The sequence below is a fragment of the Vipera ursinii genome (assembly GCF_947247035.1).
Source record: "Vipera ursinii genome assembly, chromosome: 7".
NCBI classification, from domain to species: domain Eukaryota; kingdom Metazoa; phylum Chordata; class Lepidosauria; order Squamata; family Viperidae; genus Vipera; species Vipera ursinii.
The window spans coordinates 50,653,353-50,672,880 of NC_139521.1; the positions used below are offsets into that span (position 1 = coordinate 50,653,353).

At 36.0% G+C, this 19,528-nt stretch overlaps 1 protein-coding gene across 4 annotated transcripts in view; it reads right to left on the reverse strand.

The window, feature by feature from the left end:
• Nucleotides 1-19,528, reverse strand: part of NR3C2 (nuclear receptor subfamily 3 group C member 2) — a 177,254-nt gene that overhangs the window by 8,459 nt on the left and 149,267 nt on the right. For all 4 annotated transcript variants that reach the window (XM_083367774.1, XM_083367773.1, XM_083367775.1 and 1 more), the window contains 2 exons: nt 9,639-9,769; nt 4,717-4,874 (listed from right to left, as the gene is read on the reverse strand). In XM_083367774.1, the coding sequence (XP_083223900.1) occupies nt 4,717-4,874; nt 9,639-9,769 (289 nt within the window). The remainder of the gene's footprint in view (nt 1-4,716; nt 4,875-9,638; nt 9,770-19,528) is intronic.

Below are 19,528 nucleotides of genomic sequence, written 5' to 3' on the forward strand. Positions count from 1 at the left end.
GTACAAGTAAAACTGTTCTTAACTTCTTATAATCTTGAAAGGCTTTTGACTGGATTATCTATTTAACTACCTAAAACTATTTTAACAAAACTCCCTGACAGTTCTAATTCCTAACTACTGGGCTGGTACACTGCAATTCTAATCCTAACCAAAAGATTGTGATTTTGTGTTTGGAAGTTTGGTATTTGATATACATTTGCATGGGCACACTTCATTAGTGTTTATAAGACAAAAATCAGTGCCAGCGCATACCAATCAGTCAGCAGCAAATCTCTCTCACTGCCATTGTCAGACCCATCCAATGTATTTGCCTGCCTATTATTGCTTTGCCTGTGAATTCCTTTTCAGTGCCTGCCATTCTGGTGGGAGGAGGGGCTGCTTGCCTGGGGAATGTATTTGCCTGGCTCTGCTCTGTCCTCTTTGAAATGTCCTCCCTTCGTGAGAAAGGAATGTGGCCTGAAAACATCTGCCTTATCTCCAGACAACTGAGCCTGGTACCATTGGGAAATGAAAGCTTGAGAGACCTTGAGATGGGTGCTAAATCACTAGGTTCTCAAAACAACCTAGCACCTATGGATTGGCTGGATTCAACAGGACGGTTGGACACTGGGGGGAGGTGTCCTGAATGGGTATTATGATGTAACCTTTCATATGCAAATTCTTCAGACCTTGCTTTGCTCTATTGCTATCACTAACTCTCAACAAAAGTTCCTTTGAAATAATGCTTGTTTCAAAAGTTCTGCTTTCTTGAGGCAAACCCTTACAGCAACTTTGTTTTTGTTATTTGTTTTTGGAGAGAACCTTCCACAAAAAACCCCCGAAACAATCAAACAACTACTTCCCCAATCTATAATCTTTTTTCCTTTGAGCAGAAAAATAAATTAATTATTTAAAATTTATTTTATTTGTATATCTTTTATGCCAGTTTATTGATACAAGCTATTAAGTAAAAAAAGATAATGGATTGATATTTGCTGTATCATAAAAAATATAGAGGCTTTCACTGCCCCAACATAGTGCCATCTTTGTGAGATGAAGCTTTGCAAGCTTCTGTGTGCAAATGAACAGATATGAGCTACTTCTCCCAATCTCTTTAGAACAGAGTTCCCCAATCTTTCTGGCTTTACAGACTGGCTGGGGGGGAGGAGAGGGATGGTTCCATGTGAGCAACTTTATTTGCATGAGCAGCAAGTTTCCACCGCTTGCAAGTGGGGACGCAAGTTCAAGTGCACCCACATTTAACCACTGCTTGTGCAAGTGGGGATGAACACGGCTCACCTGCCACTTCTGTGACCCAGTTTGGAAGGCCTCAATGCCCACTAGTGGGCCACTGCCCAGGGGTTAGGGACCCCTGCTTTATAGGTTTTAGGTAAGGTAAAGGTAAAGGTTCCCCCGCACATGCGTGCTAGTCGTTTCCAACTCTAGGGGCCAGTGCTCATCTCCGTTTCAAAGCCGAAAAGCCAGGGCTTGTCCGAGGACATCTCCGTGGTCATGTGGCTGGCATGACTAGACACCAAAGGCGCACGGAACGCTGTTACCTTCCCACAGTAGTGGTCCCTATTTTTCTACTTGCATTTTTACGTGCTTTCAAACTGCTAGGTTGGCAGAAGCTGGGACGAGTAACAGGCACTCACTGTGTTATGTGGCACTCTGGATTCGACCCGCCAAACTGCCGACCTTCTGATCGACAAGCTCAGTGTCCTAACCCACTGAGCCACTGAGCTTAAATCAGACTTCATCAGTGCTATGACTTTGTGTCTAAAGTCAATTCATTAATTTCTTTTTTTGTTTTTGGAAATTAGGTAGTCTATTTATATAAATGTGCCGATGTTTTACAATTTTAATCTCCGTACCTTTTCTTTTCAGGAGCTTTTTCCACAACTTGGCATTTTTTGGCATTTACATATGTTTCCCATGAGAATACCAACTAAAATAATGTAAAATTTTCCTGTTGCTGTTATTGCTTAAATCACAAATTATTATATTTCTACTTTGCTATTGTATTTGAAGCAGCTCAGTTCCTTCTTTGTGTCAAATCTGACTCAACTCCATAGCTGCACCTGCTGTTGCTCACAGTTTGCCAAACAGCAAGGGATGGGGGTGGGCTAATTCCTAAGAAGGGAAGGAAGTTCTGGAATGGAAGAGTGCCTTCTGTTGCTGGTGAGATGTTAGACACCAAGGTCAAGTTATGAAATTTTTCAGCGGCACAGTCTTTTCCCAAAAGAAGAGAACTGAACCTAATTGGTGAACTATGAACTGAGGGTGATCCTGAGGGGGAAAAGAGGGTTTTACCTATGTGGGTTTTGGCGGGAAAATCCCAGAACTGACTTTGCTTGTGCTGTACCTAGATGGATATTTCAATAAAGCTACACTCTTGGTAATTTAAAAGAGCCAAGAGTTTCGTTGGTTGAATGTGCCAAATGGGACGATTGACACTTTGCACAAGGATATGGTTTTGTACATGATCTTTGGATTATTCTACACAGCTAGTTTAATAAATGATGTAACTGTAGGGAACCACTGGAGGCACTATACAATAATAATATATTACTTTTTGAAATATGTACTATCTTAAACCAATTTGATAGACAAGGACTTTATGTAATTTTCTCAAAGTTATTTCCAATCTAATTTTCAAAATTATCCTGTAATACACGGAGACGTCCTCGGACAAGCGCTGGCTCTTCGGCTTTGAAACGGAGATGAGCACCGGCCCCTAGAGTGGGAAACGACTAGCACGCATGTGTGGGGGAACCTTTACCTTTACCTTTTACAAGCATTTTGAAGAGGTGATACTTTCAATTAGTGATTTTCTATATCCAAGTTGAGGTGAGGCAGAATGTTTGCTTGTTTGTCTTACTAAACCAATTTCTATAGCCACCTCTCTCACAAGTGACTGGACAGTGTACAACAGAGCTAAAAACAGTTAGAAACATTAAAAACTATAAAAATCAAGCTAAAACTCTTTTGTTATATAATCAATTTTGAATGAGACTAGAAATAGATAGATAGATAGATAGATAGATAGATAGATAGATAGATAGATAGATAGATGATAGAAAGAAAAATAATAGGTATAGATAATATATAAGCACTTTTGTTATAAATATATGCATATTTAAATAGAAAGGGTAGTACCACAAAGGAAACTGTTTGTAAGAGTATCATCCAGACATTCTGAAGAGTTACTGTAATACACCTACAGGATCTTTGATTTCTTCTTAGAGGCTTCTTAAAACCAGTCCAAATATGCATAAAAATGGAAATATTCTGACTATTAAAGTACATGACAATAAAGATATTAAATATTAATCATATTAAATATTAAACATAATGCACATGCATACCCCACCCCAACTCTCATCCAGCCTCCTACAGAACCTATATTTACATATATTGGATAGATTGAATTAAGTAAAACATTAATTGAAAACAGTGAATCTGAAATTCTACTAGATTTAATCTAAAAATGCTTAACTAATCTGGTTTGCAGAGCAAGCTGATGTTGAACAAACAAACAAACAAAAAAAAACACCAATTCCCCTCCTCAAAGCAAATGCAAGTCTCTAAAGAATGAGCTGTTACTGCAGTACTAATAATACTTTGACTCCCACCAAGATTTTTCAGTGTTTTAATTAACAGCACATTACTCAACAAATAATTCCATATGTATGTTCTGTAAACAAACCTCAGGCTTTCATACAGATCTGACCTGAAATGCACCATACTGTATTACATCTTCATAAATAAGCCAGTTAAGTACAAAGAGGCACATTTATATGCAAACTCTCGCACATCAAGGCCAAAGTTTCTGAGCGATGTCTTAAAAGTGTATTTTACTGTGTGTATGCTAGCAAGAACGGGGCAGAGATTTTCCATATTTTTCCTAAGATATTTATATAGCTTTTAAAAGATATTTGCAAATATCCTCATGTAACTGGAAGTTCAATAAAATTTCAAAATATTAACTCCTACTGGAAAAAAATTTAAAAATCATAATTTAAATGATTATAGTACTACAGTCATGTGGCAAACTCATTATGTTCAAAGCAAAATCTTTAAAAAAGATTACAATATATAGAAATGAATATAGATTCTATATTAAGAAAAGCAATTGAGAACTTGGTTCCGTACATGCCACATTTTTTAAGAATTCAGAGACATGTCACATTTTAATGAAATTAAACAGAAGATTTCAACTGATTTTCAGTGACTTTTAAGCTTAATTCTGGGAACACCTTTGTGAATTCTCCTCATCCACAGTCCCATGATAGGCACTGGTTGAAAGTATTCAATGACCCAAAATAATTTCCTGTACCTTTGGCTTCAGAACTTTGGCCTTGAAACTTATTTAGTCTTCTTAACTAATATGGTTGAAATCCAAAACTTATTTTCTATGTTCCCATAATGTTTAGTAAAGGAAGTGGGACCATTTCTTTATTTTGGCAGGTAACTGTCTATTCCTCCTTCACTTTATTGGTTATTACCAAAAAACCAGTGAAGCAGAGGGAGAGAAAAGAGATATGAAAATATTATGTTTTGCTAAATTTTTTCCATAAAAAATATTTTGCCAATGAAGCTGTTATTACAGTACTAGCTTCATATAACGTGAGTCAGTGTCATTATACCTTTTCTAAGAATTAGAGCTTCAAGGGGATTATTTATCTGATTCTTCTTCATAATACTTTCCTCTGTATTGTAACTTAAATTACTTACATCATGAATAGAGTCCAGGAGCTTTGTCAGTTGATAAAATCGCTGCCAACTTTGCCCAGAATTGTTTGGATGTTTAGTTACCATTTTTCTAAGTTCTTTAATATAATTTGCCCTCATTTCTTCAAATGCAGCTTGGCTCTTGAGGCCATCCTTAGGAACTACAACAAAAGAAAGTAAAATATGCATTATTCAACCTTTTGTCAAATGAAAAGGAAAACTTGTTACAAGTAAGGTCCATTCTTAATGATCAGTCAAAATTTGGTGTAATGCCGTTTCCATACTTCTTGTGCATTTTGTAGAGTGGCAACTCTATAAGCCCTTTGTGTTCCTTATAGAATATTTAATAACAGAAGGCAAGTTTTGAGGTTTGTCTGCTCATGCTCTTTCGCACACACATCACATAGAATGAAATATCTTTAACAATACCAAAACTTTTACTAAGTTCCTAAACTTTCCTAGGAAATCATTTCCAATACACGCATTTACTTTCAGAGTAAAATTGATAACATTCTTAAAGATGGAAGAAACAGTCTATTGATATTACTTCTATATATTGTATTAAAATAATCCTTTGAACCAGGATTATTTTTTAATTTCATTTTTTAGGTTGCAAATATGAAAATTTATTCATTTACTTATTAAAAGACTGCCCATCTCACTCTTATAGTGACTCTAGGTTGTGTACAGTCAAAAACATAAAAACCATATAAAAATACAATATCTCAGTAAAAAAAGGCAGCTGAAACAGGGATAACATAAAAGTTAAAAAGGTGCTAACCAACCCAAGATTTCATGTTCCTCTGTGAACTCCATACAAACCAGCAGACCCAGGTCTTAAAACTCTTTTAAAAATCCAGGACAGTGGGCCCTACTTCACATTTGGGGAGGGGAGGATGTTCTGGGATGACAGTAGAGAAGGCTGTGTTCCTATACCCTACCAGTCACTAACCAACAGGATCCATAACATATCTTCTCTGCCTAACTGGGGGAAGTGGATTGATGTAAATGAGGAGAAGATGGTTCTGCAGATAACCTGGTTAAATATCTAAACTAGTCAATTAATTGATTAAATATCCAAAATCATATTATTCTCAATAGAAACAATTTTTACAATATTTTTCTTGAAATACTTGATCAGATTTGCCATTTTCTCTTTCTTTAAAGCATTCTCATGCTATTTTCATTCTCAGAATGACAGTGCCATTATTTTGGCTACATTTATATAACCACATACAATTATACGGCACATTGAATAGATTGCCACTAGAGTGCATAGAAATATCAAATTAACAAACTGTGGCATACAGTATCTAGTTTGAATTTATTTATTTAAATGTCATCTCAAATATTGTGTACTTTTCTGCATTGTGGTAAATCAAGGTAAGCAATATGAAGCTTTAGGATTCCTTCCTACTTTTTACAGGGCCTGGAACATTCTCTAATAACCATACTATATATTTAAATCTACAAAGTCTATAAGCATTAGATAGTTTTGAAAAAATGTAAGTACTGACCAGGTGAAAGACATCCAACCCCACTCCACCAATTTTTGATGCTGTCCTACTCATCACTGATTTTCATTTTCATATTGTTATCAGCAGTCCTCAGTTAGAAAATTGTTGTATATCAATGCAAAAATGCATGCTGCTGTTGTGTCAAACATTTTTTTAAAATTTAGACATGATTCTCAATCACTATTCTGAAATCATTTCTGAAATAATACAGGTTGAATTGAATATTCTGTTTGGCCTAGTATGATGAGACACACAAGGAATTTGTCTCTGGATCAGGGAACATGTTAAGCAACAGAATAATGATAATCATAATAATAGTAATAACAATAAGAGGGGGAATAAAGAAGATAATAAAATGTATAAATGTGTGGAAATGAGTACCTAGTACAGGATTCAGTAATGACATCAGAATCTACTTAATACACAGTATTAATAAGTATTATAACTATATTCTCCCACCTAGGTTTCATTTTTTTCTTGTGTGAACCTTGGTGGTATAACAATTCAGAAAATCAGTTCTCCTTTTGGTAAACTTACAAAAGATATCTTGGAACTAGGAAAAATAAAACGATGGAGTAGACAGGTTCTTGCCTTGATCCCAAATAGCTTATCTTATATAAAATGTGAATTGCAATGTTCTAAAAGTTAGACAGGCAATCTAGAATCACCCAGGATATTTTTAGATTACTTCCAGTTTCATGAGGACAATCACTGAGATTGTCTCTATGGTATTATTAGAGACTTCCAAACAAACCTCAACTGAATTTTATATGAGCTTCAAGACTTTATTAATACTGTGCAACATAACTTCAATAATAGAATATATTTTTCTCATGTTCAGTTACACAAAGAAATTAATTTCCTCCTGTAAACCTGGATTCCTTTCCTAATTCAACACTCTTCTGTTATTATCGACTGCAAACAAAACTCCATATATAGATGATGCTGCAGTTTCATTTAATTAAGAGAAATAATTTGCAACTTCATTGGGTATAGGCTTCATGTTAAAATGATCTGAAGGGAGAAAACTGGTATGAAAAAAGCAACATATTATAGCATGGGAGTTTTACTTTTGTTCATTACTTAGTGCTTTCTCATTTTTTAATTCCATTTTATTCAATGAATGCCCCATGTATCTGTTTTTTTTAAGAAAAGCTGGACTTTTTAAATAGTATTCCACAATGATGATGACATTAAAAGAAGGATTCAGAAGCTCAACAGCTGTTCCAAAAGAGCAATAATGTTCTAAATGTTTATTTAAATAATTTAGCACCTGGAGGCAAGCAAATAGCTGGTTGGGGAACTGTTGTTAGATCATTTCAGTTTTGGAGAAGATGCTAATGGGTGGTAAATGGCACTTTATACATTTATACATTTGGGAAAGGGAGGAGTCTCTATGAATTGGCAATCTGAGAACAGAAGTAACAGTTAGCTTATACTGATGCTTTTCTGAAGAAAGGGGCAGAGTATATATAAAGAAACACTTTTGTATTCACAAGCATTCTATAGATCTCAATGAGGGTATAAACCTGTTGCTCTTGTATAAGTAAAAGCAGTGAATACCAGAAGGACACGTTTCTTGCCTTTTTCATGAGTCTAGGTTCTAATTTCTGTTTATTCTACTATTATTGTGCTGTCACAACTGGTTTGGGACAATGGGAATGATTGAATTATAGAAGATGCAAGAAGGGCAACTTGCATCTATACAGTCTCTGAGATCAACACTGCTTCCAGCAATGGTTCCACCATTTTTGATGTCAGTAAGGAGAGCTGTACAATTAATTACCCTGTTCTCTATCAACCTCACAAATTTTACACACACACACACACACACACACACGGCTTTTTTTCTCATAGAATGCCCAGAACGAAGTTCCGGCACCTTTTTTGGATAGAACCTTGTAGGGTAGGGAAGGCGGGTTGTATGACGTGTGTGAGTTCCGGCACCTTTTTTTAAACTTTATTTTAAAAAAGCACTGTATATACACAGACACACACACAGACACACACACACAAAAATCATATACATATATTTATATTTATATATAACCAACTAAATGTGATTAAAGAAGGATATTTTTCTCTATTTCTACTTGTGCATTGATGGTTCAGTCAGCAAAGATGCATATATAGAAGTTTCAGGTTTAAACAATCAGACATTATATATACAACCCATTTTATAAATATATCTATGTTCTGTATACAATCTAGATAAAATTGGCACAAAATAAGAGTGGAATGATATTATGTATATTTTTCTAAAGACAAATCTGTAAATTATTACACCAGCAACCACAGAATTAAATATATAAAAACTGATAAACAGAAACACAATTGAAACTCTACACTTTGGGATGTAAGCCCATTGGCTTCTCATTTTGATCATTAAATTTGGCATTTAACTATCTTTCCTCTTCTGTAGGCTGGAAAAAAACAAAAAAATGATTGAGATATATTGAGAGATTTCTTCTATGCTAGTTGAGAAAAGTTTCCTTCATGTGGTTACTATTCAAGTTTTCAAACAATTACACAGTTGTAATTGCAAACCCACTCTCCCAAATTTGAAAAGCAAAAAATGCTGGAAACTGGCAAAAAAGGTTGCAAATCATGGTCACGGTCTTAAATGTGAGCCAGTTGCTAAGCTCCCAAAATGTGGTCATGTGACCATGAGGCGGTCATGTAACATTTTACCAGAAGGGCCAGAAGAGTTTTACTAGCCATAAAGCACCCTTTCTGAGGCCATTATAACTCTGAACAGTAATTAAATGACCATTGTAAGTCAAGGACTACCTGTACTGCAAGTGGTGTACATGTAAAACAACTTAAAAATACTGAAAATACACAGCATTATTCATATATTATATCTGCAATTAAACCACATTTATTCTTATTCTTTACCTTGAAGCATGCAAGATTCCGTTTTATAAATCAAGCAAATTAATCTTAAAGAAATGCAAATTATCATGCCATGAAGAAAAAGTGGGCATGTGCCATGTTGAATTCAGCTTTAATACACTTCAGGTTTTAAAGGTAAAAACAAAAACAGATTTATGCTGTACAGCACAGTTAATGCCATCTTAATGTGGGCTGCAAATTATAACAGGATTTGGTAGATCTCAGTACTGGAGCTAGGATGTCTGTTCTCAATTACCAGCCCCTTTTAGGAACCTACAAACTATAGTTTGAACTAACTTCAAAGCTATCACACAATGCATTAAAGTAATCAATCCTGATTTTCAAAAAATGCTATAGATGTCAAGTCCAAAACACTGAAGAGCCTTCCAGCTCTTAAAATCAAATTTCTTTTCTTTTCTTTTTCAATTCATCAGATACTAACTAGTCAGTTATTACAATAATATATGATATTATAGTATTTAAAATTGTGACTGGAATCATCAAGAAACTTACCTGTGCTTAACAGCAACAAAACTTTCATTATGGTGTATTCTTCAAAACTAAGCTGCAGACGAACAAATTGAAGGCTGATCTGGTGCATTCCTTGGCATAATTCGAACATTGCAGATTGCCGCATCCTTTCTCTGTAAAAGACAAGACAGGTAAAATAAAGATATGCTGAAACTTTCAAATGTTTTATTGTTTAAGGTTTTGTATTGTGTTTTGATATGCCCTTTGCTGCCTAGAATCACTACAGTGAGATGGATGACTATGTACATCAAATAATGATTTATTCTAATTAAGATAAAAATAATTTATGCTGTTGTCATTATTAGACAAAATGGATATACTTTTCCTCAAGGATCATTTTCATCTCATTAGTAACTGTTTATAGACTACACTCAGAGTTTTGTTAATATTATAAAACACTGACTGAAGTATTATCCTGTCAAAATTAATCCCGCATAAGTATCAGTGGGGGAAAGCATTTAGAGGGAAGCATGCAAAAGGTTTTTTCATGAAGGTTGCTAATATCTAACGGGCTACTTAATTGACTCAGAAACATTTTGAATGAAAATGTTCTTTTCGATTCAGTTCAATGCAGATTTAAACCCAGTGTTGGAAAAGCGAAAGCTTTGGGAACTCTATGGGAAAAAAACTTTTTTATAAAAAAGTGCAAAATCATTTGGATCTACTGTATGTTTGGAATAAAGGAATTATTTTACATTGGTTCTATCCAAATATGATTGGCCTTTGGTTAGTTTAGGAGGATTAGAGTCCTGTTTTTAGACAGCCTAAAAATTGCAGTATGAGATTCATCAAGATTTTATTTTATTTTATTTCTCAAAACCACACATCGGCAAGACGAAAGAGATGGTGTTAGACTTCCAGAGGAAAAAGGAGAAACCTGCCCCACTTTACATCGGGGAGGACTGTGTGGAGAGAGTTTCCTCCTTTAAATTTCTGGGAGTCTACCTCTGCGAAGATCTGACCTGGAAAGTTAATACAACCCAGGTGGCCAGAAAGGCCCAACAGAGGCTTCACTTTCTCAGGGTCTTGCGGAAGAACAGGGTAGAACAATGGCTAATGACCCTCTTTCACCGGTCTACTATAGAGAGTATCCTCTAGTATGGTATTGTGGTTTGGTATGTTGGTCTGACAGCCGTGGATAGGAAAGTATTACAGAGGGTGGTGAGCACAGAACAAGACATTGTGGGCTGTGCCCTGACACCACTGGATGACATTGCCAGGGCTGCCTTGGAAGAGTGAGGAAAATTCTCAGGGATGACTCACACCCTGGATGGTATCTCTTTACTCTCCTACCATCGGGTAGGAGATATAGGAGTATAGCCAGCTGTACCAACAGGCTGAAGAACAGCTTTTGTCCATGGGCTGTTAGGCTTTTGAATGGGAAATATAATTTTATAAACTTTATGCATAATTGACTTGCGAGGCTGATGTGTTGTGTAGTTCACATGGTGTAATAAGATGGAGAGTTTGTTGTCACTGTGAGTTGGGGGGTGGGGGCACGAAGGGAGGCTCAGCCAATCTCAATGTATACATGGTTGTACTTTGACAATAAAGGTTCATTCATTCATTTAGGTGGGTGCAAACTCAAGTTCATGTAATGATAACAGCCAGTTTTATCTTCCCTATTCAAGAAATCGGCAGAGATATTGGATGTCTTCAATTGACTATAGATGAGATTATAAAATTCACAAAACAACTAAACAAGCATAAACAGGCAAAAAAACAAAACAATAAATCCTACAAATATGATAGGGGCACCAGAAGTGCACCAATGAACACATTAACAAGCCCTGGAACAGAGCCAGATCTCTCTGGGGCAATGCTTTTCTGCAGGGCAGAGGCAGCAATGGAGAAAAGACTTTTCTTAGGCCCTGCAAAATGATCATTTTTCATAGAAAGGACCAGGACTGCACTTGCTTTGTCACAACATAGAGGCAAGCAGAAACAATTGGAGATCAACAATCCCGCAGATAATCAGACCCTGTGTCATGAAGGGTTTAGCAGATGATGAATGGCACCCAGAAGCCCATTGGCAACCAATGCTTCTCACACAGCAGTGTGACACATGTGTATAACATGTAGTCCAATTAAAAGGTGATCAGATTGTGAGTGACCACCTGGAAGACTTCTCAGTTGAAGAAAGCATCAGCTTGTACACAAGATGAACCTGTGCAAGCCTTCCTGGCCACAGCTGTGAGTCTAGGAGGTCTCTCAACCAGTGCACCAGTCTTAAATAGGGAGATGCACCACCATCCAAGATCAATGATGAAAATATACCTGAACTGGGAGAGGGGCAGCTAAAGTCATTCAGTCTTATTAGGACTGTGCCAAAATCTATTTCTCCCAATACCTGAAAAACCTCCAGACACAGCTGGATTAATACATTGACAGCTTCACCTATCAGTCCCAGGTTGAGATATAGAGCTAATATCATCAGTACACTGAAGTAACAGATAAACTCATTCAACAGTTTCATGTAGATATTAAACAGCAAAGGGGAGAGTGTTGAATCCTGAGGGACAAGCGACAAACTATGAGCATGACCTCCTCTTCTCTATCCATATAAAGTTTTAATGTTAAGTTCATTTTTCTAGCTAGAATTAAAGCTCACACATGAATGGAAGATGCCAATTATAATAGAATTATAAAATAAAAGCTAGTATTTTGATTCCATAGAGAAGTAATGTATTTTTTCATGAGCAAAAGCAAAGGAAAAACAACAAAACAAAGTAAAACAAATCCAAAAGTTGGAATATAAGTCAAACGTCAATTATACAAATTCATTGATTTCTGCACCATCCTAGTACTATGTGAAAACATAAAGAGAAAATAAATCATACAAGCAATTCCGTCCAGAATCAGGCAATGCGTAATTCCTTCCAGATAAGTGAAAATTGGATTTTTCAAGAAGTTAGTATATGGAAAGGACAGGTACACATTAATGTGGCTGTTGAAATGAAAGTAATTCCTCAATTTCAGCAACTGTCCAAATGGGCAGTATTAACACAATCCATTATATACAGTGTAAGGACTGTAACAACCACTATGACAACAACTTTATTGATTAGTCCTTGGGCCATATCAAAGTACAAAGTTCCAGCAACAAACCATCACCGAAACTAGATAAAAACAATCCAAAATGGAATTTGATAAAATACAATTTAAAATGGAATTAAAATACAATTTAAGTTAAAATAGTAATAAAATACAAATTTAAGATATAGATAAAATATGGTAACATTATATTTCGGAGTCGCCCTTACAATCTACCCCAATCAGTCCCACATATGCAGATCTTAACTGGATCATTTTGTTTAAATACTGTGCTACGTTGAATGTTCTTTTCAAGTTCTGGCCGGACATAAGGTAAGTTATTTTAATATGGGGATCCCAATGGGTCATTCGTTTGGTATATAGACCAAGATACCTGTCTCTCACCCTCTTATACAAACAACAGTCAAATAGGATGTGAGCCAGGTCCTCTACCTCTGCCGCTCCGCAAATGCAGAGACGCTCATTGTACGGTATAGCATGAAATCTCCCATATCTGACCATTGTATCAAGCTGTTCGAATCTCGCTCTCGTAAATATCTCCCTAAGATGTTTTGGGAGTTGTGACTTCAAATAACTGTCCACTTGAAAAGTACATTTGTATTTACTCAGCCATTTCAAGTTACCCACCTTACTAAGGATAGCTATATCAGTTTGTGCTTCTATATCCTTAATTCTTTGGGCAACTCTTTTTTTAGATTGTTCTCCTGTTACGCAAGAAACAGGAAGGCCAACAACCACTATGAAGGACAGATAGGGAGAATACTAGTAGAGAGGATCCACAAACACTGATCAGCAGTCAGAAACTGATTAGTTTCACAGCTCATGGAAAGATTTAACCATAGTTTCAACTGGGAAGCTGTGAGCATCCTAGACCAAAACCACTACGGAATTTTTGGAAGATTGGCATTCAGACCAATCAGCAATCAACAAACAGAGATAAATCACATTTACACATCACTTAAAAGAGACAATGAAAAAATTAAGAAGGAACCCAAAAGACCAGAACATATCCTCACCAGTAACCTACACTGAGATAAGGGCCATGCTAGTATGATGAGTGGTATAGAAATTTGATAAATAAATGAAGCTGGGATTAGCACTAGATAAACAAGCAAGCAGAAAACAATATGCTAATCAAGGAATTTTTCAGGAAAAAACTATAATCTCACCAATAATGGGAGGGCAAGCTACTATATATAAACAAGGAAGCAAAACCCATATTCACTAGCACTGCTGATTTAATTACCTAGTCAGATAATCAAATGTCTGCAAGCAAACAGCCAAGTTCAAACATCCCCAAGGACTGCACAGATCAAGCCTGAGCTACATATATTCTCTTCTACTGGAACAACGGATCTGTAAGCTTTCTGAACTGGAGGCTTCAAATAAGAAACTATTTTCTGAAAACGTAGGAGATAAAATTCTTGGCTAAACATGTGTTAAAATAGAATAAACAAAATAAATATATTTGCTGTTTTGAAGAATTTGTTAAAATATAGTTATCACTTCCTGGGTGGAACAATGACAACAAAACAAAACAAACAAAACAAAAAAACACCCAGCATACTGTACATTTGAAGTTTGGTAGGAGGCAACTTCAGAACTTTCACAATTATCTGCATTACTTTCTCTCAAATGAGCAGGATATTGTTATACATTGAGCAGTGTCATATATTGGATATATTCTCCTATAGATAGAATGATGTAATCTTGACAATGCTTCTAAATACTAAAACTATTTCTATCTAAAGCTAAGAAAAGGCTTAAAGTTACACTAGTTGGCATCTCTCCATCAATCATCACAGCAGCTTAATCTGTTGGCTTTTCTCTAGTAGGTAATCCTTTGACCTTATCTTCCATCCTTCTTCAGTTTTGTTGAGAGCTTTTTGCACTGAATACAACTACTACTGCTCTATCTTCAGCTGACTTCTTCAGGTACCATCCAAGAATTTATTTTCAGCAGTCTAATCACTTAATCACGAACTAACCTATTAAGATTTACTAGTCCAAGCTGGGTTTTGCTAAAGCCAACAATCTACCTTCAACACCAAGATGTCCATCTTCAATGAATCTGATAGTAATCAGCTACATTTCCTGCCTTCCCACCCCCCCACAGACACACTTCTTTTTTTCCAACCACGTGTACGTGAGTCCACTATCCTTTTTCTGTGCCCTATGAAAATCTAAATTATCTTCTATTTCCAGCATCTTATCCACAACAGAATGTAAGTTTAGTATTTTTAGGGTGTTTGGAGAAACACATGAATATATACGTTTATCCAAACATGATGTGATGGTACACAGCAAGTTTATTATATAATGCACTGAAGAATCCAGAAACTTGAATAAACAGATGCCAATTAAGTAATCAGCAAAACTGAACCACTGATAAATCCTGATCCAGCTCATAATTTGGAGTTGAGATGCTCTTGCACAAATAATTTCTGTTGAGCTATTAATTAATAAATAAATGTTCCCTCCCTCATTTTATTTCTAGAAACAAAGGCCTGCCTCACTGACTTGGAGTGAGTTGTATCACATTAGCAGATATTCCTAACCAAAAGTATGATACTACTTAATCTTTCTTTTTTATAATTTTACTGAAAATTAAAACTTAAAATTGGCGTTTTAAAAAATGATCATAATATTTATTCACATATGTTCACATTTTCAGTTTAAAGTCCCCAGATTATAACTGTAATTCTTTCAGATTAAATTTCTATCTTTGTTTGCTGTACATTACTCCATATTCATTCATAACGTGCTCTATACAGTCCTTTGAAACAACACGTATTTTAAAAAAATAGTGCTGTTTTTACTTTTTTATGGTTTTAAAAAACTCCTACTTTCCAGTATTTGTCAACAGTAGTTTAAAGCATTATTTCAGTATTACATAATAAAAATGTACTTCATCCCACTTATAAAATTCAACCTTACGCTATTCATTTATTCCATATAGATGCTTCAGCAGCCATAAATGTTCTCTTGGTCATTCTCTTTGATCATTACGATTTCTACAATAGCAGAAAAATCTACTTGAGGAGCAGAATTCAATGGCACTTACAGTTGATTATTTCACTTATTGACAATTATATACTAGACTGAGTTTTGCAAAACCAGAATATTAAATATAGCAGAATAAACTACAGTGCTACATAGAATTACAGCTACATTTGAAAACAAAACGTAACAACGTATGAGGAACGTGATAGCTCATTAGTTAAAAATGCTGAGCTTGTCAGCTGGAAATCTGACAGCTCAGATTCGAGACCCAAGCGCTGCCAGATGGGGTGAGGTCCCGTTACTTGCCCCAGCTCCTGCCCTCCTCGCACTTCAAAAGCATGCAAATGTAAATAGATAGTGATATGACCCAAGTCACACATATGGCAATAAGTGCTAGTAGAGTATGTTTATTGCACTACTCTACTTATTATAGCAATATCTCCCCAAATCCCCAGTCACAGATTCCCCCCCCCACAAGCAATTGAGTAAGTCTAAGCAATAAGTTCTCAAGCAAATGAATACGCCAAGGAAGCCCACTGGGGCAAGTCTAAATCCATATGCAAATCCAAGTCCAAGTCTAAATCCAAGTCCAGATCCAGGAAAAGGCCACAAAATAAACCCAAGGATCACAGTGCAAAATCAGAATACAGGAAGCATGGAGCTGAAGATGATGATCAGGAAAATGAATGGTTATCTTTGCCAACTGCTCCTTTCTGCATACTAAGTAATCTACAACCAGGTGTTCCTGATTAGGAGGGACAAGTCTGCTTCCTCACAAGCAGCCTTGCTGACCTTGCTCTTCATGTCTGTGAATCAGGTAGGGTGGTAGCTGTTCCTCATTGGAGACAACCTGTTACTAATCATCAGTGTTAACCATGGCAACCATGCCTCTCCTTCCTCTTCTTGAGCAGGCGTCTGTCCATCCAGTTGATTGCACCCCCGATGCATAATGAACCTGGGACTACGTCCCCCTCCATCCCCGGGCTAAGTGTTCCTGGGGACCCTCTCTGATGGGTACAGTTCCAGATCATCATCATCATCATCATCATCATCATCATCATCCTCTTCCGAGTCAGAAACCGATGTGGACATCACAAATAAGTACCACTTTGGTGGGAAGATAATAGTGTTCCGTGTACTTTGGCGTATAGTCATGCTGGCCACATGATCACAGAAATTTCTTGAGAAAACACTGGCTTCCTCAGCTAAGAACCAGAGATGATCCCTGGCCCCTAGAGTCAGACATGATTGGGAAGGGGAAACCTTTACCTTTACCAACATATATGCTATAAAACTCACTTTAGCAATAGGAAATTATGCCTGCTGACTGACTATTACTCTCCTTCTGAGAACAGAAGAATAGCCTAACATAAAGCAGTAGAAGGGATGATGCCATTCACGTTACAATTTTATATATGTGGACATGTAATATTTCTACAATATTAATAACACAATAGATCTGAAAAAATGAGCATATGTTGTAAAGATAAGGAGCACTTTAAACTGAATGTAGGACCCTTATTTCTGCTCTACGAAGTCATCTATGGACATTGCTTATCATCTTTTCCATATCTGCCCACTATATTAACTTTATATTAATGGGAATGACAGATCAGTAAATATGAATCTATCTATGAATCTAATAGCAGAGCTATGTGATCTTTTGTATGCTTTTACACAGCCCTTGCAGGATTTCAAATGAGAGTAGACAGGCACTTTGTATTATAACACAATCTGCCAAGTTACATAACTGATATAGCTCCCATAACAAATATAGAAAACGATACACTTATTTTTATCTTATACAGTAATTTGAATATCTTTTTTCTAATGAAACTAATAATTTTTAAATATAAAATGAAACATTTTCTTAGCTTTTTATAATTGCATACATGTTCCTAATGATGAAGACTATGTAATTGTGAACCACTTGCAAACACATTTGCTCGACATATAGAAGCAATTTCTATCACAGCAGGAGCTGTATTGCTGATTGTGAAAACTGGTGGTGTTATTACTGTAGCCTTGAATGGACCAAGTTGATCATTCTCTAGAAGATCATAGCTGAGACAACATTTTCTTCTGGGACACTGTGTATACGTAAGTAACTATTACTCTTTAAGTTTAAGCTTCCAACTTTAAAACCAGGCAGAAAAAAATAATATATTAGTTCAGAAAGAAACTTCCTTTTTATAGCAAAAGCATAACTCAGTATTAGCTGACATATTGCATATGATTTTCCAGACATATCTGCAGCAACACACTAGGGTAGCAGTATCCAATTTGGGGGGAGTAGCAAACAAATGTGGAGTTCTTGGGTATGGATAATTACACAATACTCATATACCAGAAGATAAGCAAAGCACTCGGCTAGAGCCCCCAGCTTTTCATTTTACGGTAATGCTTTTGACATCTATGAGGGCTGAAGGGCATTGTAAAAAAATATCAATTAGATTAATGCTTTGATTTGCAGCAAATCAATTTTCCTCAAATTAAAAGAATCTTAGCAGACACAGTAGAGCATGTTGATAGGTAATTTGCTGAAATCAGGAACATTTTGGGGGCCCAAGCAGTACAAATATAGTTTGATAGTGTGAAATGTTAGAAAACTTCTGTTAAGCCTATTTATTCTATTTGCACTGTATTTGCAACTATCCCTGGGTGATAATGAAACACATAAACCTTTAGATTCTAAGAATGCTAATAAAAGCAAAATCCTTCAGGTTAAGTCTGAGAGTATTTGTTTGACACAATACAGCAGTTCAGGTGATAAATTCTTGTACAGATCTCAATCCAGGTTGAATGATGGCACTTTAGCCCTTCTCTATATATCATGTTGAGTGATGTCATATGATTTTCAACAGTGATGAGTCTTCTTCTCTATAAGTGAACACTTCCACATGAGCTAGAAATCTGCATTATCCAATTTCTAGCTCACATGGAAGTTTTCACATACACAATTGCTCTCTACTGCAGATAACTATCTTGTATTCATGGAGATCAGGTCTTTAGTAACATCTACAGCTAGATACTGAATAATTGGGGAAATGCCCATTTTCCTACTATGTTTAATTCTACCTTGGAATGTAGTCCTTCATCATGGCTAAAATAATACGTAAACCAATAAAGAAAAGGAAGGAAAAATGAAAATTCAGTTGAAAGCATTTGATAAAAATACAAAGAAGGAGAAATAACAAACCTAAGGCTATAGGGCAAAAAATCAAAGTCAAACTTCAAAAATTTGTTAGCAATCTGATTGTTTTATTTTTCATAGGAAACGGAACAAGAGAGATTGGTGAACTAGATATAACCAATAGGGGATGAGTGATTAAGGAATGAAAACAGTGCAAGCTTAAGAATTGACCACATTATCTTGAGATTTGCCATATTCTCAAGCATAGGCTTACAAGGGAAGCTAAAGCTAAAGCTAAAAGCAACAAAAAGTGCCTTTTTCAGCTATGACAATAGTAAAAGAAAGAACAGTAAAAGAAAGAAAAGGGAAGGAAGGAAGGAAGGAAGGAAGGAAGGAAGGAAGGAAGGAAGGAAGGAAGGAAGGAAGAGGCACACTCCTAGAAGAAATGGTGGGATAGTAAACAGAGAGGGAGCAAGCAGAGGTCTTCAAGACTTAATTTCCTTTAGTCCCTCTCCACTGCGCCACCCAAAATGTATTTAAATGTAACTGATCAGAACCATTGACAAACAGAGGGAATGAAAAATGAAGGGTAAATAAAATTAGAGTTAGGAAACACTATCTGTTATGGATGAATTCCAGAAAAAGAGCAATTACATCCAAAAGTTGTAAAGGAATTTGCAGA